Source organism: Salvelinus alpinus, chromosome 15, assembly GCF_045679555.1.
Source record: "Salvelinus alpinus chromosome 15, SLU_Salpinus.1, whole genome shotgun sequence".
Lineage (NCBI taxonomy): Eukaryota > Metazoa > Chordata > Actinopteri > Salmoniformes > Salmonidae > Salvelinus > Salvelinus alpinus.
The window spans coordinates 35,717,670-35,739,504 of record NC_092100.1 but is presented as its reverse complement, the minus strand read 5'-3'; the positions used below and the strand labels follow the sequence as shown (position 1 = coordinate 35,739,504).

Here is a 21,835-nt window from a genome sequence, read left to right as displayed (position 1 = left end):
TGGTGTATTGTGCTCTGTGCTCTGGGAAGGAGAAGGGAGGGGGAAGAAACACATAAATACTCTGAGGGTTTACAGTTAACATAGATACTGGAGGGAGATGGAGAGAGAGAGAGAAGGGAGTGGGGGGTGAATTTGTTAATACAAAGGAACACTGCATCAAACCAATGAACTGCTCTGAGCCTGCCTGGCTGGCTGGGGGGGTGTGTGTGTGTGTGTGTGTGTGTGTGTGTGTGTGTGTGTGTGTGTGTGTGTGTGTGCGTGCGTGCGTGCGTGCGTGCGTGCGTGCGTGCGTGCGTGCGTGCGTATGTGGCTGTTTGAGCCGTGGCTGAGAGGGAGAGGAGTGCGTCAGCATTACATTCACGTTCCCACTGAAGGACAATGGGAGGGGGCAGAGACAGTCTTAGCTCCTCTCAAGACACACACCCAGGGAAAAAAGAGAGGCTGTAGAATAAATAACAAGAAGAGAAGAGGAGATGGGGATTGGAATGCTGCTGATGCTGCGACGGTGTCATGCCTGTTTGCCTGCTTGTGTGCCTCCTCTCTCTCTTCCGCTCTCTCACTCTCCCTTTTGCTTTCCCCCTCTCTCTCTTCCTATCTCTCTCCTCCACCGTGGTTACTGCAGTAGTCCAGCAGCCAGTCGGGAGCTTCTCAGCCACACAGAGAGCTAACTGCCACAACTTGCTACCTCACCTCATACCTACAGCCCTCAGTCCTGAACTCAGCCCTGGGGATCAACTTGTAGACAACCAGGACAGACAGAGGGATACGGCAGGAGACACACACCTCAGGGGAGAGGGCACCAGGCCAGGAGCCCCCCATTCCTGGCTCATTTTACGGATACCAGCTACAGATATATACCCTTCACAGCCACCATCGCATCCACACAACAGGAATCTACTCCTCTCTCTCTCTCTAAAGCGTAGCTCCAGCAGCACTGCGCTCCCCTCCTCCCTCCTCTCTAACCAGCACCACCATTTCTCCACCCCCCCCCCCCCCCCCACCCCCTCAGGAGGAATCGCTGGATTATTGCTAACTATGCTGCACGCGGCAGGCTGCAGCTGCTATAGACACAGCCAGGCAAACCAATGCAAGGAGAGGACCAGAAGAGAAGAGAGAAAAAGAGAGAATAGGGGGGTGACTGCATCGGGAGTCCTTTAGCTTTTCCCTCTCTCTCTTTCTCCATCCATCAGAGCGGGGCTAATCAGGCACCAGCTAGCCGTCGGCAAAGTCACAGAGACGGAGGGCTCTCTGCCGACACACACACACACAGAAACACATGAACACGCTCACATGCACGAGGACCTGCCAAAATGGGGGATTTTTTATAATTTTAATTCTGTAATTTTTTTCCTTCTGCTCAGTGTGTCTGGTTTATACTGCGTGATGGAGCAGTTTGATTCGTCAACAGAGGGGGCCGTGTGTCTGCGGCTGCAGGCAGGGAGAGGGGGAGAGGAGGGGGGCTGGGGGACGCCAGGCACCTGCTTAGCTTAACCCACACGGCCTGTCCTTTCCCACCGAGCCTGTAGTCTCTACACGCTGCTCCACTCCGCTCTGCTCCTCTCACCACTGGCTAACAGGAGACATCTTGTTCCATTGGTTAACACAGGGACATTACCACCACATTCCAGAGGAAGGAGAAGAACTGAAATTAAATATATTTTTCACTTTTCTGATTTTCCATTGAAGTGAACTACACGGCTGTGGTTTATGATTGGTTTTCGCAAAGGAAGAAGAAACAGGCCATTTCAGAACTAATGAGGTAGGTGATTGATCCTGGTTTTCAACCGTTTGTTTTTATCACTGCAAAGCATTCTGCTTCTGCTGCTGCTCTGCCTTCAATTTAATCTCTCTTTCTCCCTCTATTCCCCCTCCCCTTCTTTCACTCTCTCTCTTCCTCCCCTCTATTACTCTCCCTCTCTCTTTCTCTTTTCTTCTCTCCCTCTCTCTTTCTCTATCTCACTTTCTCTCCCTGTCTGTCTCTGCGTAGCGTCTCCCAGTCCCATCGATGGCGTGGCGAGCCCTGTCCTTGTTCCAGCCAGGGTAGGAGGGTGTTGTGTCCTCCTCTAGCGTCTGTCTCCCCCCACCATGCTGAATAATGAGTCCTCCGAACCATGAGTCCTGTGGGCCAGGTTTCTCTGCAGCCCACCTGGAACGCAGCCCTGCTCACCCTGCTAGCCCTCACCATGGTGCCAGCTCTCAGTGTGTACCAGCCTGCCGGCCTGGGTGCTCCCTCTAACCCCCAGAACTGCCCTGCGGTGTGCTCCTGCACCAACCAGCTCGCTAAGGTGGTGTGTACGCGCCGTGGCCTGGTCAGGGTGCCCCCCGGGATCCCCACCAACACCAGGTACCTCAACCTGATGGAGAACAGCATCGAGACCATCCAAGCTGACACCTTCAGACACCTACACCATCTTGAGGTGCTGCAGCTGGGCAGGAACGCCATCAGGCAGATTGAGGTGGGGGCCTTCAATGGCCTGACCAGCCTCAACACCCTGGAGCTGTTTGACAACAGACTGACGGGGATCCCCAGCGGGGCCTTTGAGTACCTGTCCAAGCTGAGGGAGCTGTGGCTGAGGAACAACCCCATCGAGAGCATCCCGTCCTACGCTTTCAACAGGGTGCCCTCTCTGATGAGGCTGGACCTGGGCGAGCTCAGGAGGCTGGATTACATCTCTGACGGGGCCTTTGAGGGCCTGCAGAACCTCAAGTACCTGAACCTGGGGATGTGTAACCTTATGGAGATGCCTGTCCTGTCACCCCTGACAGGCCTGGAGGAGCTGGAGATGTCTGAGAACACTTTCCCTGTGATGAAGCCTGGCTCGTTCCGCGGCCTGTGCTCCCTACAGAAACTCTGGATTATGAACTCTGGGATCACCGTGATTGAGAGGAACGCTTTTGATGACATTACGGCGCTGGTGGAGCTGAATCTAGCCCATAATAACCTGTCGTCTCTCCCCCACGACCTCTTTGCCCCGCTGCAGTACCTGGTGGAACTTCATCTCCACCACAACCCCTGGAGGTGTGACTGTGACGTGGTCTGGCTGTCCTGGTGGCTCAGGGAGTACATCCCCACTAACTCCACCTGCTGCGGCCGCTGCCACTCCCCTGCCCACATGAGAGGACGATACCTGGTGGAGGTGGACCAGACCACATTCCAGTGCTCTGCTCCCTTCATCCTGGATGCTCCCAGGGACCTCAACATCTCTGCAGAGAGAGTGGCTGAACTCAAGTGTCGTACAGCCTCCATGTCATCGGTCCGATGGCTGCTTCCTAACGGGACCGTTCTGACCCACGGCTCAGCTCACCCTCGGATTTCTGTCCTTAACGACGGAACACTCAACTTCTCCAATGTTCTGCCATCGGACACAGGCGTCTACACCTGCATGGTAACTAACATGGCGGGTAACTCCAACGCCTCGGCCTACCTGAATGTCAGCAATGCCGAACTCAACACCTCCAACCTGTCCTATTTCACTACACTGACTGTGGAGGTGCTGGAGCCCACCGTAGAGGAGATCCCCAAACCCAAACCCACCATCCCAGCCTCGCCCTCCGTGTTCCAACCCGTCTTCATCTCCACACCCACTGTGTTGCTCCAGAACACCCAGACCCCCCGCCAGATATCTCTCCCCACGGCCCGTGGCCCCATCCACCCTCCCCCCAGCCTGGACGAGGTCATGAAGACAACCAAGATCATCATTGGCTGCTTCGTTGCGGTGACGCTCCTGGCCGCTGCCATGTTGATTGCCTTCTACAAGCTGCGTAAGCGGCACCAGCAGCGGAGCACGGTGGCGGCGGCGCGGACCATTGAGATCATCCAGATGGACGAGGAACTTCCCCAGGTTCCATCGGCCAGATCAGGTTCTAGCGGGTCTGAGGAGACTGGGCTAGCTTTGCCCATGTTACTGGAACACAACAGCACCGTCTTCAATAAGGAATACATCTCGTCGTCCTCATCGTCCTCCCACAGAGACAGGGACAGACACAGAGACAGGGACAGCGACAGGGACAGAGCTGCCTACGGGGCTCACTGGACCCATAACAACTTGGGAAACTCCCTGCATCGCTCCTCCAGCCGCCAGTATTATCAGCAGCATCACAGCCTCATCAGCACCATCGCAGAGCCGTACGTCATTAAGACCACTCACACCAAGGAGAAGGTCCAAGAGACCCAGATCTAGGAGACTCATGCTGGCCTTACTGTGGATCTAGCTGTGTGGATCTAACTCAGTGGATTTCTATATGGATCTGACTTTACCCCCTCCTCTCCTCCTCTTCTCTCTGCTCACCAGTCCATGCAATAGAATGCACAAAGAAGACAGTAACTTTATTTTGTACAGGATGCAAAATAGAGACAGTTTTTTCTCTCTTGTACATGCTTATACATAAATATAGAAATATAAAAAATATAAAATAAATATACTATGAGGACGGTGGTGGAAGATTATATTTAAAAAAATTAAGTACAATTTAAACTATTTTCTAATAACTCGTAACTTCTATTTAAAAATGAGAGATGTTGAGATGCTGTGGGGGTAGCCTATATGATGATTGATTGAGGGAGCTGTCTTGAGGAAGACTGTTCTGTTTGTAATTTTGACCATTTAGAATGCAGTAAAACCCCTTTATACCCACAGCAGTTTATAGAACAACAAGCCCTAACATCAGATCAGTCTCCACAGGTTAAGCTTGTTAAAGCACCAATTCGTACTGTGCCAAACGTTGCAATAAAAGACTGGAAGATTAAGAAAACCAACAGCCACAACCAAGCAAAATCTAGACAGAGTAATTTGTCAAGGGAGAGCTGTGGAGAGAAGAGCATAGATTTTGCTGTTCAGTTGCTATCAGCCAAATGCTTTCAGACTGCAGTGGATTTCTGCAGCTAAGGTTTAACCCTTTCTTTATCAGAGCTAAGCTACACGTCTTTCTAAAAGCAGCTCTTTTTTATGTTACTGAATCTAAACCCATTTAGTATGATTGCATTTGATTTATCCCAGGTCCCCTTGGCTAAGATGAAGGACAGGCTATTGAACAGTGATTTGGTGTGATTACTTCATGCAGATTTCAGTTGCATAATGCATTATGTTTTATATCTTTTTTTCTTTCCTTGGGTTGCGACGTGCTTCTTAATAGCATTTGTAGTGTTTTGGGTTAATGTAGTGATGCATTAAAGCAGTTCTTTGCCTGCTCTCTGTAAGAGCTCTTCTATTGGTAATCCCTCACAGATACCGACATGTGGTGCAGAAGGACTGGGGTTTGCTGACCGATCTGCTTTTGAAAGAAAAAAAGGAGTGGGGTTGAAATGAAATGAATGTCTGGACATTGGGCTTGTTTCTCTGTGGACGTAATTGAAACAGTGAAATGTTTTTTTATTTTCCTTATTTTAGGTATTATTTCGAACATTATGGGGAGGCTATAAGGAGGCAAAAATAAATAAAACCTTTGGTTTGTATTTCTCTACTCGGACACATTGCCGTGCCATTCTTTTCCTTTTCCCTCTTGCTCACAGTGTGGCGATATTAGCTGGTAAGCCTGTTAGCATGTCAGTCCACAGACACTGAACAGAAAGAATTCTGAATTCCAAATGGAGTTCACCCCGTAGCCACTTCTGTAGATCTGAAAGGTCCAGATATAGCAATATGACAAATGCTTCACTTTGCCTTCTGATAAACTTGTGGATTTCTTTGCAATATCGCTTGGACCTATCCAATAATTTCAGATGTACTGTACATCAGTACCAAGGGAACAGGGGTCAGGATTGATTTGGAATCTAGAAGAAGACGTCATGCTATTTCTATGCTCTAAATCAAATCAAAATAAATCAAATCAAATTGTATTTGTCACATGATTTGTAAACAACAGGTGTAGTGATATGCTTACTTCCGCTTACTTACAGATCCTTCCCGACAATGCAGAGAATAAAATATAGAAATAACAGAAACATAATAATATGAGGAATAAATACACAATGAGTAATGATAACTTGGCTATATACACAGGGTAAGTACCAAGTCAATGTGCAGGGGTGCAAGGTATTTGAGTTAGATATGTACATATAGGTAGGGGTAAAGTGACTAGGCAACAGGATAGATAGTAAATAGTAGCAAAATTGTTAGTCCAAAAAGGGTCAATGCTGATAGTCTGAGTAGCTATTTAGTTAACTATTTAACAAACTATTTATGGTTTGGTAGAAAATGTTCAGGGTCCTGTTGGTTCCAGACTTGGTGAATCTGTAACACTTGCCGTACAGTAGCAGAAAGAAGAGTCTATGACTTGGGTGACTGGAATCTTTGACAATTTTTAAGGCCTTCCTCTGACACCACCTGGTATAGAGATCATGGATGGCAGGGAGCTCAGCCCCAGTTATTTACTGGGCCATACGCACTACCCTGTGTAGCAACTTGCAGTCAAATGTCAAGCAGTTGACATACCAAGTGGTGATGCAGCCAGTCAAGATGCTCTCAATGGTGAAGATGTAGAACGTTTTGAGGATCTGAGGTCCCATGGCAAATCTTTTCAGCCTCCTGAGGGGGAAGAGGCGTTGCCATGCATTCTTCATGACTGTGTTGGTGTGTGTGGACCATGATAATTCCTTAGTGATGTGGACACAGAAGAACTTGAAGCTCTTGACCTGCTCCACTACAGCCCCATCGTGCTCGGCCCTCCGTTTCCTGACGTCCACGATCAGCTTCTTTGTCTTGCTGATGTTGAGGGAGAAGTTGTTGGCCTAGCACCACACTGCCAGGCCACTTATCTCCTCCCTGCAGGCTGTCTTATCGTTGTCGGTGGACAGGCCAACCACCATTGTGTCATCATAAAACTTGATGATGGTGTTGGAGTCGTGGAGTATATATGTTGTTGACTACCTTCACCACCTGGGGGCGGCCCATCAGGAAGTCCAGGATCCAGTTGCAGAGGGAGGTGTTCAGTCCCAGGGTCCTTGGTGATGAGATTGGAGGGCACTATGGTGTTGAACGATGAGCTATAGTCAATGAACAGCATTCTCACATAGGTATTCCTGCTTGTCCAGGTGGGAGAGGGCAGTGTGGAGTGTAATAGAGATTGTGTCATCTGTGGATCTGTTGGGGCGTTATATAAATTGGAATCTGTCCAGAGTGTCTGGGATGATGGTGTTGATGTGAGCCATGACCAGCCTTTCAAAGCATTTCATGGCTACAGATGTGAGTGCTATGGGGTGATAATAATTTAGACAGGTTACCTTGACGTTCTTGGGCACATGGTGGTCTTGGACTATGGTGGTCTGCTTGAAACATGTAGGTATTACAGACTGGGTCAGGGAGAGGTTGAAAATGTTACTGAAGACACTTACTAGCTGGTCAGCGCATTCTCTGAGTACGCGTCCTGGTAATCCGTCTGACCCTGAGCCCTCTTTTCTCCTCTTCCCCTGTGATTCCTTTGCATTGCATTTCCTCTGGTCCCTGTCAGTGAATGAGTCTAGAAGTGAGGTTCTGTACAATGCTGCATTATCCTCCCTCCCACACTGTAGCTCCTCCCTCCCACCTCCTGATCTTCACATTGTCCCGAGGTGGTTAGATAGACACACACACACTGAATGCCAAATAAATCTCCAGCACCTTCCCCCTAGGCACTAAAAGCATAGATACAAGTAATGTGGTAGTAGCCACCTTGCCCTACGTTGGATTTCTGCTATATTCCTCACACCCATACAATCCTTTCAGGTATACAAAGGTGCATAGTTGCTATGGGGGTGATTTGGGGTTCAGTAACAGAGCTTGGGTGCATCCCAAAAATCTAACATAACTTCCTCTTCTTGTACATGTTTCTACTTACCTTGATGTGAGGAGACAAGTATTGGTAGTCATTCACCATATTGGTTCCCTCTTTTTGTCAGATCAGTGCAGATGAAGGCGCAAAAGAGAGGGAGATACTTTAGAACACTGAATTGAAGTTTGCATATGGTTACACTGTCAAAAACATATATCCAAATGAAAATGAATCCTTCCTTCTATCAATACGCGGATCTGTAGTACATCCCCTTTGTGGGGAAGTAGCCTACAGTGTAATTTATGTGTTGTGTAAATTACACTTTCACAATTTCACAATGAAAATGAATGATTCTTGTTATCACCAATAATACGCTTCTGTAGTACATTCCTAATGTGTGTGGGTTTCACCATGCCTTTTCCTGCACTGAAGCTTCTGAATAACCATGATGCCACACAGTTGAAAGGTCAAACATCAGAATTAAATGTTTATGGTCGTGTTCCCCTGCTCAGACGTTGTTGACGCTGATGTCAAATCTTACAATGCATACATCTTACAACAACCACATCATACGTTATAGCAATCTAGTGCCGACGGCACAGTCGATGACGTGGCACTCAACCATTGGTTGATGTATGCAAAGTCTGAGCAGGGGAACGTGATGTTCTGTAGTGACTAGTGCAACATCACTACAACTTCTCATCTGCCCCTTCAGATACACTCAGTCACCCTCTTTTCCTCTCAGCAGACACACAGACCGCTACTGTTTCCTCAGCTCAGCTCAGACCACCAAATATCCATCAGGGCCCAGAGGGGAACAGGAAGACAGGAAGGGAAGCATTGAAAATGTTCATGTTGCTCCAAAAGAGACGTTTCTCAGTTTATTTCAAGAGAAAGGAAGTACGAATGAGCCATTCAGTAATTACAGAGGCATTCTGCTGCCAGACTTGGAGGGGAACACCAAGGCTGTGTTTAAATCCAACAGGCATCAATTGGACTGGCCTTATCACTGAGCTGGACATTTCCTCTCTCAGCAGGCAGAGGGTACAGATACACTGCCTCTTCCTTCTTCTCCTTGTCCTCGTCTTTTTCAGCACCTCCTCCTCCCACTCCTTCTCCTCTTCCCATCCTCCTTCTTCCTCTTGTCTCTATAAATGCCTTAATCTACTACACATGATACATTCATAATGCATTACAGACAACTGGTTCCTGGAGAGTGTTATTGCCTGTTTTCTATCCCATCTGCTCCTCAGTGTGTGTGTGAGGACTGTATACAGGTGTGCTGATGGGAGCAGTTGTGCTCATTACTGGGTCAAGTGGATGTTTTCTGTCTTTTTCTCTGTAAGGTGAATAAGAACATGTTACACCAACGAGTCAGATACTCTCCTCTCCACTCCTAACATCTGAATGCTTTTGTGATGGGTGTTTTTACTGCAATATGGCAGCTTTGTCTGTTTGTTGAATGTATTCTGTTGAATGGAAAATCTTCTCCCCTTTTCTTGCTCTTCTGTGTCAGTGAAAGAGAAGTTACCTCTGAGAGACCATTAGCTCTGTCTGAGGCCTTTAATGTGGGGATTTACATCCTTTAAACCAGGTATATCCAATAATAATCCCGGAGTGCTAAAACACTTGTTGTTTTCATTTTCTCCCTCCAATCAGAGACTGATTCAGATTCAACACTAGGGTTGCCAAAGTTACTGGAATTTTCAGCAATGTTGGTAATTAACCGGTAATCTATGGTAATTTTGGTAATATATACATGAATAAATTAGAAAAATGTATTCATATAAAATATAATCTATAATCAATATCTATGTCCATATTGTCCATAGACCATAAGAGAAAATTACCTAATTAATGGAAAATGTATCTAATTAACAATGACATAATATGCAATTAACTCTGCAACTCTTCCAACTACTGACTTATTTTCAAAACTGCCACCAATGTGACGCCAAAACATTTACAACAAAAGTATATTGAGTAAAGTAAACAAAAGCCTGTAAAAATATAAATGATATGTTACGCTGAAACTCTCATATTAAACACCCACGGTATTCACTAAATTGATGGGATATATTTAGGGTAACGTTTTACAGCTTTGTCATTCACATTTTCGTATTAAAGTCATCATATTTTATCATTTATAATATCCTTGAAATTTTCCAGAATTCCAGTAGTTTGCTGGTAAACATAGAAAGTTACAATTAATATACCTTTCCTTTGCAACCCTACTTGGGGCACTATGCCACTTAACTCTCTGGCCAATCAGTTACAATTATGATCAATGTTCAATAACTGTGAGATAGAAAAGAAAAGAAGGTATTTGAATAGCTCTGATCCCGGCCCTTGTGAAGATCTGAAAGGATAGGCAGCAGCAAAATGGGAGAGGTAGCGCTATCACCATATTATTTTGTATCTACTGAAGTGTCTTTGTCTATGATAAGGGGTTATTGGTTGATTTGGTATTGGGCATTAGTCTACAAACACAAAAGCCCAAACAAAGGCTTGCTGTGACAACATCAGTAGTGCTGATACGAGACAGCTCCTCTCTCTTATCAGTAGCAGTGGAGTCTGTCATGCGTTCAGACTGTGCCTGCATGTTGCCTTGTTGCCAATGAGCTGTGAAGATGCCTTGTCATAACGTGTATCAGTCCCTCTTTCTCTCTCCCCTCCTCTTTGTCTGAAATTAATTGACTTAAAATCATTGACTTAAAGTCAACCACCCCCTTCTCTCTATCGCTCTCTCACCATCTGTCTTTGTCTTTCCGGACCACGCTTCTCTCTCTCTCTTTTCTTTTCTCTCGACTAACACAGGGATCACAGTGATGGAGGGTGGAGAGGTGGACGGGTGGATGAATGGTGGGATGTAAGAGTTGAGCTGTGGAGGGAGGACAGTGTGGTTTTGGTGGTTATTCTCCCGTCACCGCTGCATTTGTGCTGCAACAGGTTTGTGGGAAATGAACCATGGTCCTCTGGGTAAGAAATGACCCAGCCCTCCTTTCATTTCTCATCCCTCTCTCCGCAATCTATTAGTCAGCCAACACATTGAAGGCTTTCTCAGACCTCTACTCAGGCAGTCTTCCCTAGATCAAAACTCTTCCCTCTCTCTTCTCTCACAAAAACTTGTTGGTGTGATGGTTGATGAATTTATACTGTAGCATGTTTTCTATTCAAAATGATTGCACAGACATTCAGCAATTTTCAAAGTGAAGGGTACAATATATTTTCATATGACAGGAAAATAAATACTTGGATACAGTTATATGCTCCAGTAGATTGTATTATTCAAACAGAATATCGGAAGGTAGTGATGTGCCTTTTACTGAGGAGTGACTTCCGTCTAGACACTCTACCATAAAGACCTGATTGGTGGAGTGCTGCAGAGGTGGTTGTCCTTCTGGAAGGTTCTCCCATCTCCACAGAGAAACTCTGGAGCTTTGTCAGAGTGACCATCTGGTTCTTGGTCACCTCCCTGACCCAAGGCCCTTCTCCCTCGATTGCTCAGTTTGGCCGGGCGGCCAGCTCTAGGAAGAGTCTTGCTGGTTCCAAACTTCTTCCTTTTAAGAATGATGGAGGCCACTTTGTTCTTGGGGACCTTCAATGTTGCAGAAATGTTTTGGTACCCTTCCACAGATCTGTACCTTGACACAATCCTATCTCGGAGCTCTACAGACAATTCCTTCGACCTCATGGCTTGGTTCTTGCTCTGACATGCGCTGTCAACTGTGGGACCTTATAAAGACAGGTTAGTGCCTTTCCAAATCATGTCCAATCAATTTAATTTACCGTAGGTCGACGCCAATCAAGTTGTAGAAATATCTCAAGGATGATCCATGGAAACAGGATGCACCTGAGCTCTATATCGAGTCTCATAGCAAAGGGTTTGAATACTTATGTAAATAAGGTATTTCTGCTTTTTATTTTAATACATTTGCAAACATTTCTAAAAACCTTTTTTCTTTATTTAATCCAAGGCTGTAATGTAATTTTTTTTGGAAAAAGTCAAGTGGTCTGAATACTTTCCCAAGGCACTGTATATTAATTTAGTATGGGATATAGAAAATGAGAATCAAACCTCAAAGGTGGAATTTCCTTCAGATAGACAATACCAGTCAAAAGTTTGGATACACCTACTCATTCAATGGTTTTTCTTTATTTTTTTACTATTTTCATTGTATAATTATTGTGAACTCTGGAATGAGTAGGCGTGTCCAAACTTTTGACAGGTACAGTATGTGCACATACTAATATTAGGTTATTGAAAACAGACCGATGTTATTGTTCTTTCATAAAAGCAAAGGGAAAGATATGACATAAGAAGAAAATCATGTTTTTCAAAGACTGTAATCAAGTAGAGGCATGTCAACAGCACCATGTGCTTTGTGTGTGTTTTCATTAGCCATGTATTTTGTCCCTGGTCACAGCAATACAACATAACAATCAATTCGCAATAGATCAATGGGACTTGGAGCAGCCATGGATCACACACACACATGCACACATACATGGGGCAAAAAAGTATTTAGACAGCCACCAATTGTGCAAGTTCTCCCACTTAAAAAGATGAGAGAGGCCTGTAATTGTCATCATAGGTACACTTCAACTATGACAGACAAAATGAGGAAAAAAAATCCTGAAAATCACATTGTAGGATTTTTGATGAATTTATTTGCAAATTATGGTGGAAAATAAGTATTTTGGCCCATTCCTCCATGCAGATCTCCTCTAGAGCAGTGATGTTTTGGGGCTGTTGCTGGGCAACACGGACTTTCAACTCTCTCCAAAGATTTTCTATGGGGTTGAGATCTGGAGACTGGCTAGGCCACTCCAGGACCTTGAAATGCTTCTTACGAAGCTGAAAGACACGTTTCATCTTCAATGCCCCTGCTGATGGAAGGAGGTTTTCACTCAAAATCTCACGATACATGGCCCCATTCATTCTGTACTTTACACGGATCAGTCGTCCTGGTCCCTTGGCAGAAAAACAGCCCCAAAGCATGATGTTTCCACCCCCATGCTTCACAATAGGTATGGTGTTCTTTGGATGCAACTCAGCATTCTTTGTCCTCCAAACACGACGAGTTGAGTTTTTACCAAAAAGTTCTATTTTGGTTTCATCTGACCATATGACATTCTCCCAATCTTCTTCTGGATCATCCAAATGCTCTCTAGCAAACTTCAGACGGGCCTGGACATGTACTGGCTTAAGCAGGGGGACACGTCTGGCACTGCAGGATTTGAGTCCCTGGCGGCGTAGTGTGTTACTGATGGTAGGCTTTGTTACTTTGGTCCCAGCTCTCTGCAGGTCATTCACTAGGTCCCCCCGTGTGGTTCTGGGATTTTTGCTCACCGTTCTTGTGATCATTTTGACCCCACGGGGTGAGATCTTCCGTGGAGCCCCAGACCGAGGGAGATTATCAGTGGTCTTGTATGTCTTCCATTTCCTAATAATTGCTCTCACAGTTGATTTCTTCAAACCAAGCTGCTTACCTATTGCAGATTCAGTCTTCCCAGCCTGGTGCAGGTCTACAATTTTGTTTCTGGTGTCCTTTGACAGCTCTTTGGTCTTGGCCATAGTGGAGTTTGGAGTGTGACTGTTTGAGGTTGTGGACAGGTGTCTTTTATACTGATAACAAGTTCAAACAGGTGCCATTAATACAGGTAACGAGTGGAGGACAGAGGAGCCTCTTAAAGAAGAAGTTACAGGTCTGTGAGAGACAGAAATCTTGCTTGTTTGTAGGTGACCAAATACTTATTTTCCACCATCATTTGCAAATAAATTCATTAAAAATCCTACAATGTGATTTTCTGGATTTTTTCTTCTCATTTTGTCTGTCATAGTTGAAGTGTACCTATGATGAAAATTACAGGCCTCTCTCATCTTTTTAAGTGGGAGAACTTGCACAATTGGTGGCTGACTAAATACTTTTTTGCCCCACTGTAAATGCATGCACACACACTCCTTTGTGGAGAAGTGCCTGTACAAGAGGAATAGAAGTGAAGTGAAACAGATATTGGGTTAGTGTATGAATATCGATACTGTAATCAGTCTAATTTAATGTCATGAAAATAATATACTTTCGTTTGAGGGTAAAGACCACAGCCTTCTTAAGTCTGTTATAAATTCCACCAAAAACTCCTCTCCTCTATTGTGAAGGAGAAACAGTGCTTCTTCACCAAGGGACATCATCTCTGAATCTATCACCCCTGACCCAGTTCACTCAGAATACACACACACACACACACCATCATCCTGTAGTGGGCCATAGTGAACTCTCCTGGCTAGGGTAGCTTCGGATAGGAGCTGGAAGCTGCAGATGGTGGCTGATGCTTCTGGTGTGTGTGTGTGTGTGTGTGTGTGTGTGTATGTGTGTATGTGTGTGTGTGCGCGTGTGTGTGTGTGTGTGTGTGTGTGTGTGTGTTTGTGCGTGTGTGTGTGTGTATGTGCGTGTGTGTGAGAGAGAGAGAGAGAGAATATGTGATAGACATGTACATATCTGCAAAAGCAACCAACACAGAGCTCAAGCCAGATACAAGACATACAATAATTAATGCACATCAAACAGAACGTTGGGTGCAGGGACAGTGCATTCGGAAAGTATTCAGACCCCTTGACTTTTTTCACATTTTGTTACGTTACAGCCTTACTCTAAAATGGATAAATTGTTTTTTCCCCTCATCAATCTACACATAATACCCCACAATGACAAAGATCTTTTTTTTGTTGCAAATGTCAAAAAATGTATACCACATCTTTGAAAACATGATTTTCCTGTTATGTCATATCTTTCCCTTTGCTGTTATCAAATAACAATAGCATCGGTCTGTTTTCAATAACTTAATATTAGCCTGTGCACATACAGTACCGGTCAAAAGTTTGGACACACCTACTCATTCCAGGGTTCACTATAAGTATTCAGACCCTTAACTAAGTACATTGTTGAAGCACTTTTGGCAGCGATTACAACCTCGAGTCTTCTTGGGTATGATGCTACAAGCTTGGCACACCTGTATTTGGGGAGTTTCTCCCATTCTTCTCTGCAGATTCTCTCAACCTCTGTCAGGATGGATGGGGAGCGTTGCTGCACAGCTATTTTCAGGTCTCTCCAGAGATGTTCGATTGGGTTCAAGTCCGGGCTCTGGCTGGGCCACTCAAGGACATTCAGAGACTTATTACGAAGCCACTCCTGCATTGTCTTGGCTGTGTGCTTAGGGTTGTTGTACTGTTGGAAGGTGAACCTTCGCCCCAAGCTGAGTTCCGGAGCGCTCTGGAGCAGGTTTTCATCAATAATCTCTCTGTACTTTGCTCCGTTCATCTTTCCCTTGATCCTGACTAGTCTCCCAGTACCTGCCGCTGAAAAACATCCCCACCGACCGGTGTTTCCACCACCATGCTTCACCTTAGGGATGGTGACAGGTTTCCTCCAGACATGAGGCTTGGCATTCAGGCCAAAGAGTTCAATCTTGGTTTCATCAAACCAGAAAATCTTGTTTCTCATGGTCTGAGAGTCTTTAGATGCATCCAAGAGGGCTGTCATGTGCCTTTTACTGAGGACTGGCTTCCGTCTGGCCACTCTACCATAAAGCACTGATTGAGATTGTCCTTCCGGAAGGTTCTCCCATCTCCACAGAGGAACTCTGGAGCTCTGTCAGAGTGACCATCTGTTTCTTGGTCACCTCCCTGACCAAGGCCCTTTTCCCCTGATTGCTCCGTTTGGCAGGTGGCCAGCTCTATGAATAGTCTTGGGGTATTGTGTGTAGATTGATGAGGGGGAAAAATAATGTTTTCATTTTAGAATAAGGCTCTAACTGTATAAAATGTGGAAAAAGTCAAGGGGTCTGAATATTTTCCGAATGCACTGTATATGGGAGAATACAGTACAGTCCAAGAGTATTTCTATTTGCTTCAGTATTTCAGTGAGAGACAGCCTTGTGCCACCCAGAGCACACCTCATCCAAATCTCTTCCTCTCTGAGAAGGATGGATGGTGACTCACCTCCGCATGCTCTGTCTCTTTCTCTCTCCCTCTCTCTCTCTCTCTCTCTCTCTCACATACACACACACCCACACACATGCACGGACACGCACACATGAATATTCAACAAGTTCATGTGACTATGCATCCATGTTTCACAAACATCAATTATCGAAGTTGTTCCAAACTTTACATTTCAAATTGTTTAAGGTTAAGTTTAGGCATTAACTCCGAAATCTTAAGGTTAGGCATTAATTCGTAATGGTTAAGGTAAAGGTTAAGGTTTGGTATAGGCTTAAAACAACACACACACGCTATCGCTGGATTCAAACATGCAACCTTTGGCACCAGAGGCAGATGCTTACGCCTATCCTCCATCCTCATCCACAACATCCTAGCAAAACCAAAACCTCCTTGAAGGTAACATCGCTCACTGTTGCCCTAGTGGCTGGTTTCCATGGCATCTCCCGACGTCCTCAGACATAGATGGACGTCGAATACTGACTTGCATCTTGGGTGACCTGGCTCGAACATTTGAACACACTCTTACTCATGCATTAACATACGAACACACCCACACACCCACACACAGTGAACATAGACCACATAACTCATACCGGTGGCAGTCTGTGCCGTTTAAGATGAGGGAGGATTATCAATATTTTTAGGAGCATGGCCTTATTTCTATTACAATATATTGGGTGACTGTCATTCATATTCCATTCACCCAGTTCAATGTAACATCGATATGTTTAGGCTACTACATGTTAATTTTCCCTGTACCCATCATGAGGTTGTTGCATCCTAGCCTGTGAATTAAAGTTTACAACGTAGGTGCACAGATCGAGAGAAAATGTTGAGTTATAAAGGTAACAGACATTGACACATTCAATACTGCATTGCAACCTCTTGCCTGTATCTAGCTGATCTAGGGTGTAATCATTAGTCCAACAGTTGCAAACGAGAGTTTCTATTGGACAAATTCAGGTATGTTTTTCCCTGTTCCGTTCCCTTTGCTTCCATTTAAGAAAGGTTTTTCAACAGAATCGGCGGAATGATCACATGCAAACACAGTTCACTTTCATAGCAGCCACATACAAACAGCAGGATCAATTTGCTTGTTTTGTATATATATAAAATTCCTTCTTGCATCTATTTATGTGCTCTCCTCCTCTCACCTTTTTCCTTTGCTTGTGTACTTCAGTTTAACACACATCAGCTGTCTGTGACCTGGCAACAAAAGAAATTCCAAGCAAAGGCTTCATATCATGACTGCAATCCACTACACGCAGCCTACATCGTTATCACCATATTAGCTAATGTCATAGTCGACATAGCTACTAGAACTAATGCATTAGCAAACCTGCTACAATCATGCAGCACAGTGTACAGTCGGGAAGCAGTTTAGCAGTTACACCGGTGGGCCCCGGTGGCAATAAATGAATAAAAGCTAAAGTTTACCTTGACTTGAAGAGTTGTTGGATAGCCATAGCCAGCTAGCTAACATAGCATCAATCTCTGTTTGAGATGGGTGTTTGTGTAGACTAAACTAGCAAGCTGCATTCACTAGCTAAGTAAGTGAAAGTGAGAAAACAATATATCATGAAACATAGCTAGCTCTCTCTTTATCTCTTTTGCTTCTCCTAAAGTTTTGAAGAAATTAATTTGTTCAAAACTGTTCAGCTATTGTCTTTCTCTCTTTGAGTAAACTACTCGCCACATTTTATGCACTGCAGTGCTAGCTAACTGTAACTTGTGCTTTCAGTACTAGATATATTTTCTGATCCTTTGATTGGGTAGACAACATGTCAGTTCATGCTGCAAGAGCTCTGATAGGTTGGAGGATGTCCACCGGAGGTTTTCATGATTACTGTGTAAGTCTAACCAAGAGCCTTCTAGGTTTTGTATTGAAGTCAAGGTACCCAGAGGAGGACGGAAACTAGCTGTCCTCCGGCTACACCATGGTGTTACCCTACAGTGCTGTTGAGGCTACTGTAGACCTTCACTGCAAAACAGTGTGTTTTAATCAATTATTTGGTGACATGAATATATTTAGTCTAAAAAGGATACGTTTTTTAATTTCACAATTTTTTTTTAAATGAAATTCATTGAGGAGGATGGTCCTCCCACTCTTTCTCTGAGGAGCCTCCATTGACTCATACAAACCGACCAGTACAAAGAACCTCTGTTAACTGAATAAACTAAAAGGCCAGCTCTCTCTCTCTGTCTCTATCTCTCTCTCTTTCTCTCTCTACATCTTATCCCCTATCTCCTTCAACGTACATCAACAAGTCACTAACTGTCAAATCTCTCAACAACACAGTGGCTGTTTTGGCAGTTGTTCAGTTTCTCTTTCTTCTCCTTTAAACTTCACTTCCTTCTTTCTCTTTAATTTCTCTGACCCTGCCAATTACGTTCAAGGCTTCTGGGTTGCCATGGTTCCACTGTATCCCAGTGTTGTGATTGGTTGTTGAGGGATGTGCTGTGTGTGTGTGTGTATACTTTCAATCATACAGGCTAAAAGCCATGACCAGTGTTATTAATACCATACATACACATAACAGGGAAAGTGGATGGTGTCTAGAACATGGCAAATGCCATCAATTCATAATCACTTTAGTGTATGACTGAGAAGCTACTGCTCCAGTGTAAGCCTAAAGAAGTCAATTACTTGTCCTTAGGAGAATTACTCCTTTAATACAGAGCGGATTAACATTGCACGCATCATAACCAGCCGCTCACAAACAAACCACTGGTAAACACACACAGTACTCTTAATGTGGTTTTACTCACACACTAATCCTCTACCCAGTAAATTCCACAGACCATTAACAGAGGTAATGTGTTCTAGTGGGTGTGTGTCTGTGTGTGTATGTGCGTGCATGCGCGTCCACAGCCGTGCATCTGTGTGTGTCTGGTAAATGTTCTAAAATACAAGGCAGTGTCAGTTTTACAAATGTAGAAGAGCAGTTTATTCATTCTTTGTATGTTACACTGTCAACCTTATCACTCCCAAACATTCTGTCACTGCTCTATAAATTACAATGAGCTGACTGCCTCAGTATCTCTCACTCTTCACATAGACACATTGCTCTCTCTCTATCTCCCTCTCCCTCTCTCTGTCTCTCCCTCTATGTCTGTAAGGATTTAGCTGTGATAGAGGACCATAGTGCTGTAGAGGTGGACTGGGGACGCCAGACTGCTGTCATCTCATGCCTCAGCATCATATCACACACTCCATTATCTGGCCTGCTGCTGCTTCTAGGCTTATTGAAAAAGACAGACATAAAGAGGGGGGGGGGACAAAGACCAGCCAAACAGGACAAAGTGTACAATTTGTGCAATTACAACGACAATCTGCAGAATAAATGGATGGATGAGTGTGTGTGTCTGTGTATGTCTGTGTGAGTATGCAAAGGAAGAGCAGATCGTACATAGTGCCTATGGACAGTCAGCTGAGTGCAAATCACATCACCGATACACATCACAGCAGGGTACACACTACACTACACATATCGACTGGCCCCATTCACACTGAGCGTTGGTGTCCATTATCATCCCTTTGTGTGTGTGTGTCTCTTTCTCTCTCTGTTTGTCTGTCATAGAGAGAGAGAGAGAGAGAGAGAGAGAGAGAGAGAGAGAGAGAGAGAGAGAGAGAGAGAGAGAGAGAGAGAGAGAGAGAGAGAGAGAGAGAGAGAGAGTACATTCTGTATATTTCTCAGAAAAAAAACAGATCGATTTGAAGACAGAGAAGGAGAGATATATAGATGCTATATGCCACAGCTTACTATTTGGAAAAATATGTTTCACAGCAGTGTAAACCATCCTGCTATGGACTGTCTATGACACATCACTACCGACTCTGTTAAGATTATTTTAGGCTTATGCAAGCTTTATGAAGGTTCTATAATGATTATGCCAAAGACCCAGAGTACTCCTGCACATTGTCAATAGAGACAATGGACAGAATAATAACATTTCTTTCTAGGCTTTAGCTCGGTGAGCTAACACAGCCTTGTCGCAGGCAGGCAACCCAAGTTCAAATTTAGTCATGCACATCAGTATGAGAGCCCATGAACAGAATAATCCCACTTTACATTTACATGTTTTAATTTGACTTACTTTTACATAATTATTTTACTTATTAGTGCATTCAGCTAGCTAGAACACCACATATCTCAGTCATAGTATATTTTTCCTCAATAAAGTAGCTATCAGCAAAGTCAGTGCTAGTAGAAGAAAAAAGTAAAGTGCAAGTGTTAGTTTGGGAGGGATGTTTTCGGGAAGATGGGCTGGGACTCTGCTGTCCTAGTTTCAAGGGGAAGGTGGTTCCACCATTGGAGTGCAAGGACAGAGAAGAGCTTTGACAGTGCAGAGCGGGAGCTGCCCTCCCGTAGGTGTAGGAGGGCCAAGAGACCAGAGGTGGCAGAATGGAGTACTCGGGTTGGGGTGTATGGTTTGAGCATAGTCTGACAGTAGGCAGGGGCATTACCTCTTGCTACAGTATTAGATAGGTAAGAACCATGGTTTTGTAGTGCATGCGAGCCTAGAACGGCCAGTGGAATGTGCAGAGGAGACATCGGAGAACTTGAGAAGGTTGAACACCAGCTGGGCTGTGGTAATCTGGATAAATTTCAGAGGTTTGATGGCATGAGAGGGGATCCCAGCCAACAGCGAATTGCTGTAGTCCAGAAAGGGGATGAAAAGTGCCTGGATTAGGGCTTGTGCCTCTTACTGTGTGAGGTAAAGTCCTCCTCTACGGGTGTTGTAGAGTATGAACCTGCAGGAGAGAGTCACTTCTATGATGTTTGAAGAGGATGAGTGGGGTAATAGTTCCTGTCTGGATTTGGAGATTTGCCCCTTGTGGGTGGGGTAAAGGGGGGAGAACTAGGAGGGGGTGGTGGAGAGGGATGGATTTGGTTTGGGAGAGAGAGAGAAGGAAGGAAGGACTTAATTACACTACAGTGTAATTATATTTGTGACTTGCAAACCTGTTGTAAAATAAAAGTTCTGTACAGTTTAGGAAAGGATATTGAATCATTATTATTCCCTGTTTATCAAAATAACTAATAATTCAATGGTGGTTATTGGTGAGCATGGAGATGGGCATTAGCCGGGGGATTGGGATGGGAGCGACTGACAGGGCATCAGACACTTCTCTGAGGTGTGCATGGGGCCTCCAATCATCCCATTTCAGCCTCTTGGTGGAGTGCCCTAAAAAGGCATAGCACCGACGTACTTTGCTTTATGTTTTTTTAACGTCTGCTCAGCTCACATGCCCACACACTCTATGTGTATTTATACTATGATCCTTCCAATCTATGGAATGTCCATTGCCCTCATATATCATGTCTGCTAAAATATTGTATTTGGCTCTTCAATGATAGACGGAACAGGTAAGGTTAACTTTAATCATAGAGAAGTAAAGACCAACAAAATCCAAATTGTGAACAGGCTTCATGATGGGGAAAAACGCATATGCTTCTTGAACACTTATAGTGCATTCAGAAAGTATTCAGACCCTTTCCCTTTTTCCACATTTTGTTACGTTACAGCCTTATTCTAAAATGGATTAAATAAAAAAAATCCTCATCAATCTACACACAATAACCCCTAATGACAAATGTAAAACAGAAATACCTTATTTACATAAGTATTAAGACCCTTTGCTATGAGACTCGAAATTGAGCTCAAGTGCATCCTGTTTGCATTGATCATCCTTGAGATGTTTCTACAACTTGATTGGAGTCCACCTGTGGTAAATTCAATTGGACATGATTTGAAAAGGCACATACCTGTCCATATAAGGTCCCACAGTTGACGGTGCATGTCAGAGCAAAAACCAAGCCATGAGGTCGAAGGAATTGTCTGTAGAGCTCCGAGACATCTGGGAGGGGTCCCAAAACTTTTCTGCAGCATTGAAGAAGACAGTGGCCTCCATCATTCTGAAATGGAAGAAGATTGGAACAACCAAGATTCTTCCAAACTGAGCAATCGGGGGAGAAGGGCCTTGGTCAAGGAGGTGACCAAGATCCCGATAGTCACTCTGACAGAGCTCCAGAGTTCCTATGTGAAGATGAGAGAAGCTTCCAGAAGGACAACCATCTCTGC

At 44.6% G+C, this 21,835-nt stretch overlaps 1 protein-coding gene across 1 annotated transcript; it reads left to right on the top strand.

Annotated features, from left to right (window-relative positions):
- The first annotated feature begins 347 nt into the window (after nucleotides 1-347).
- On the top strand, nucleotides 348-5,466 carry LOC139539975 (leucine-rich repeat-containing protein 4-like). Its single transcript, XM_071343432.1, has 2 exons — nucleotides 348-1,759; nucleotides 1,988-5,466. The coding sequence occupies exon 2, from the start codon at nucleotides 2,112-2,114 to the stop codon at nucleotides 4,179-4,181; it is 2,070 nt and encodes a 689-aa protein (XP_071199533.1). The 5' UTR covers nucleotides 348-1,759; nucleotides 1,988-2,111; the 3' UTR covers nucleotides 4,182-5,466.
- Nucleotides 5,467-21,835: the final 16,369 nt, after the last annotated feature.

What these genes read in the sequence shown, in the direction of transcription:
- LOC139539975 (XM_071343432.1), top strand. Translation starts at nt 2,112, where the DNA reads ATGAGTCCTGTGGGCCAGGTTTCTCTGCAGCCCACCTGGAACGCAGCC.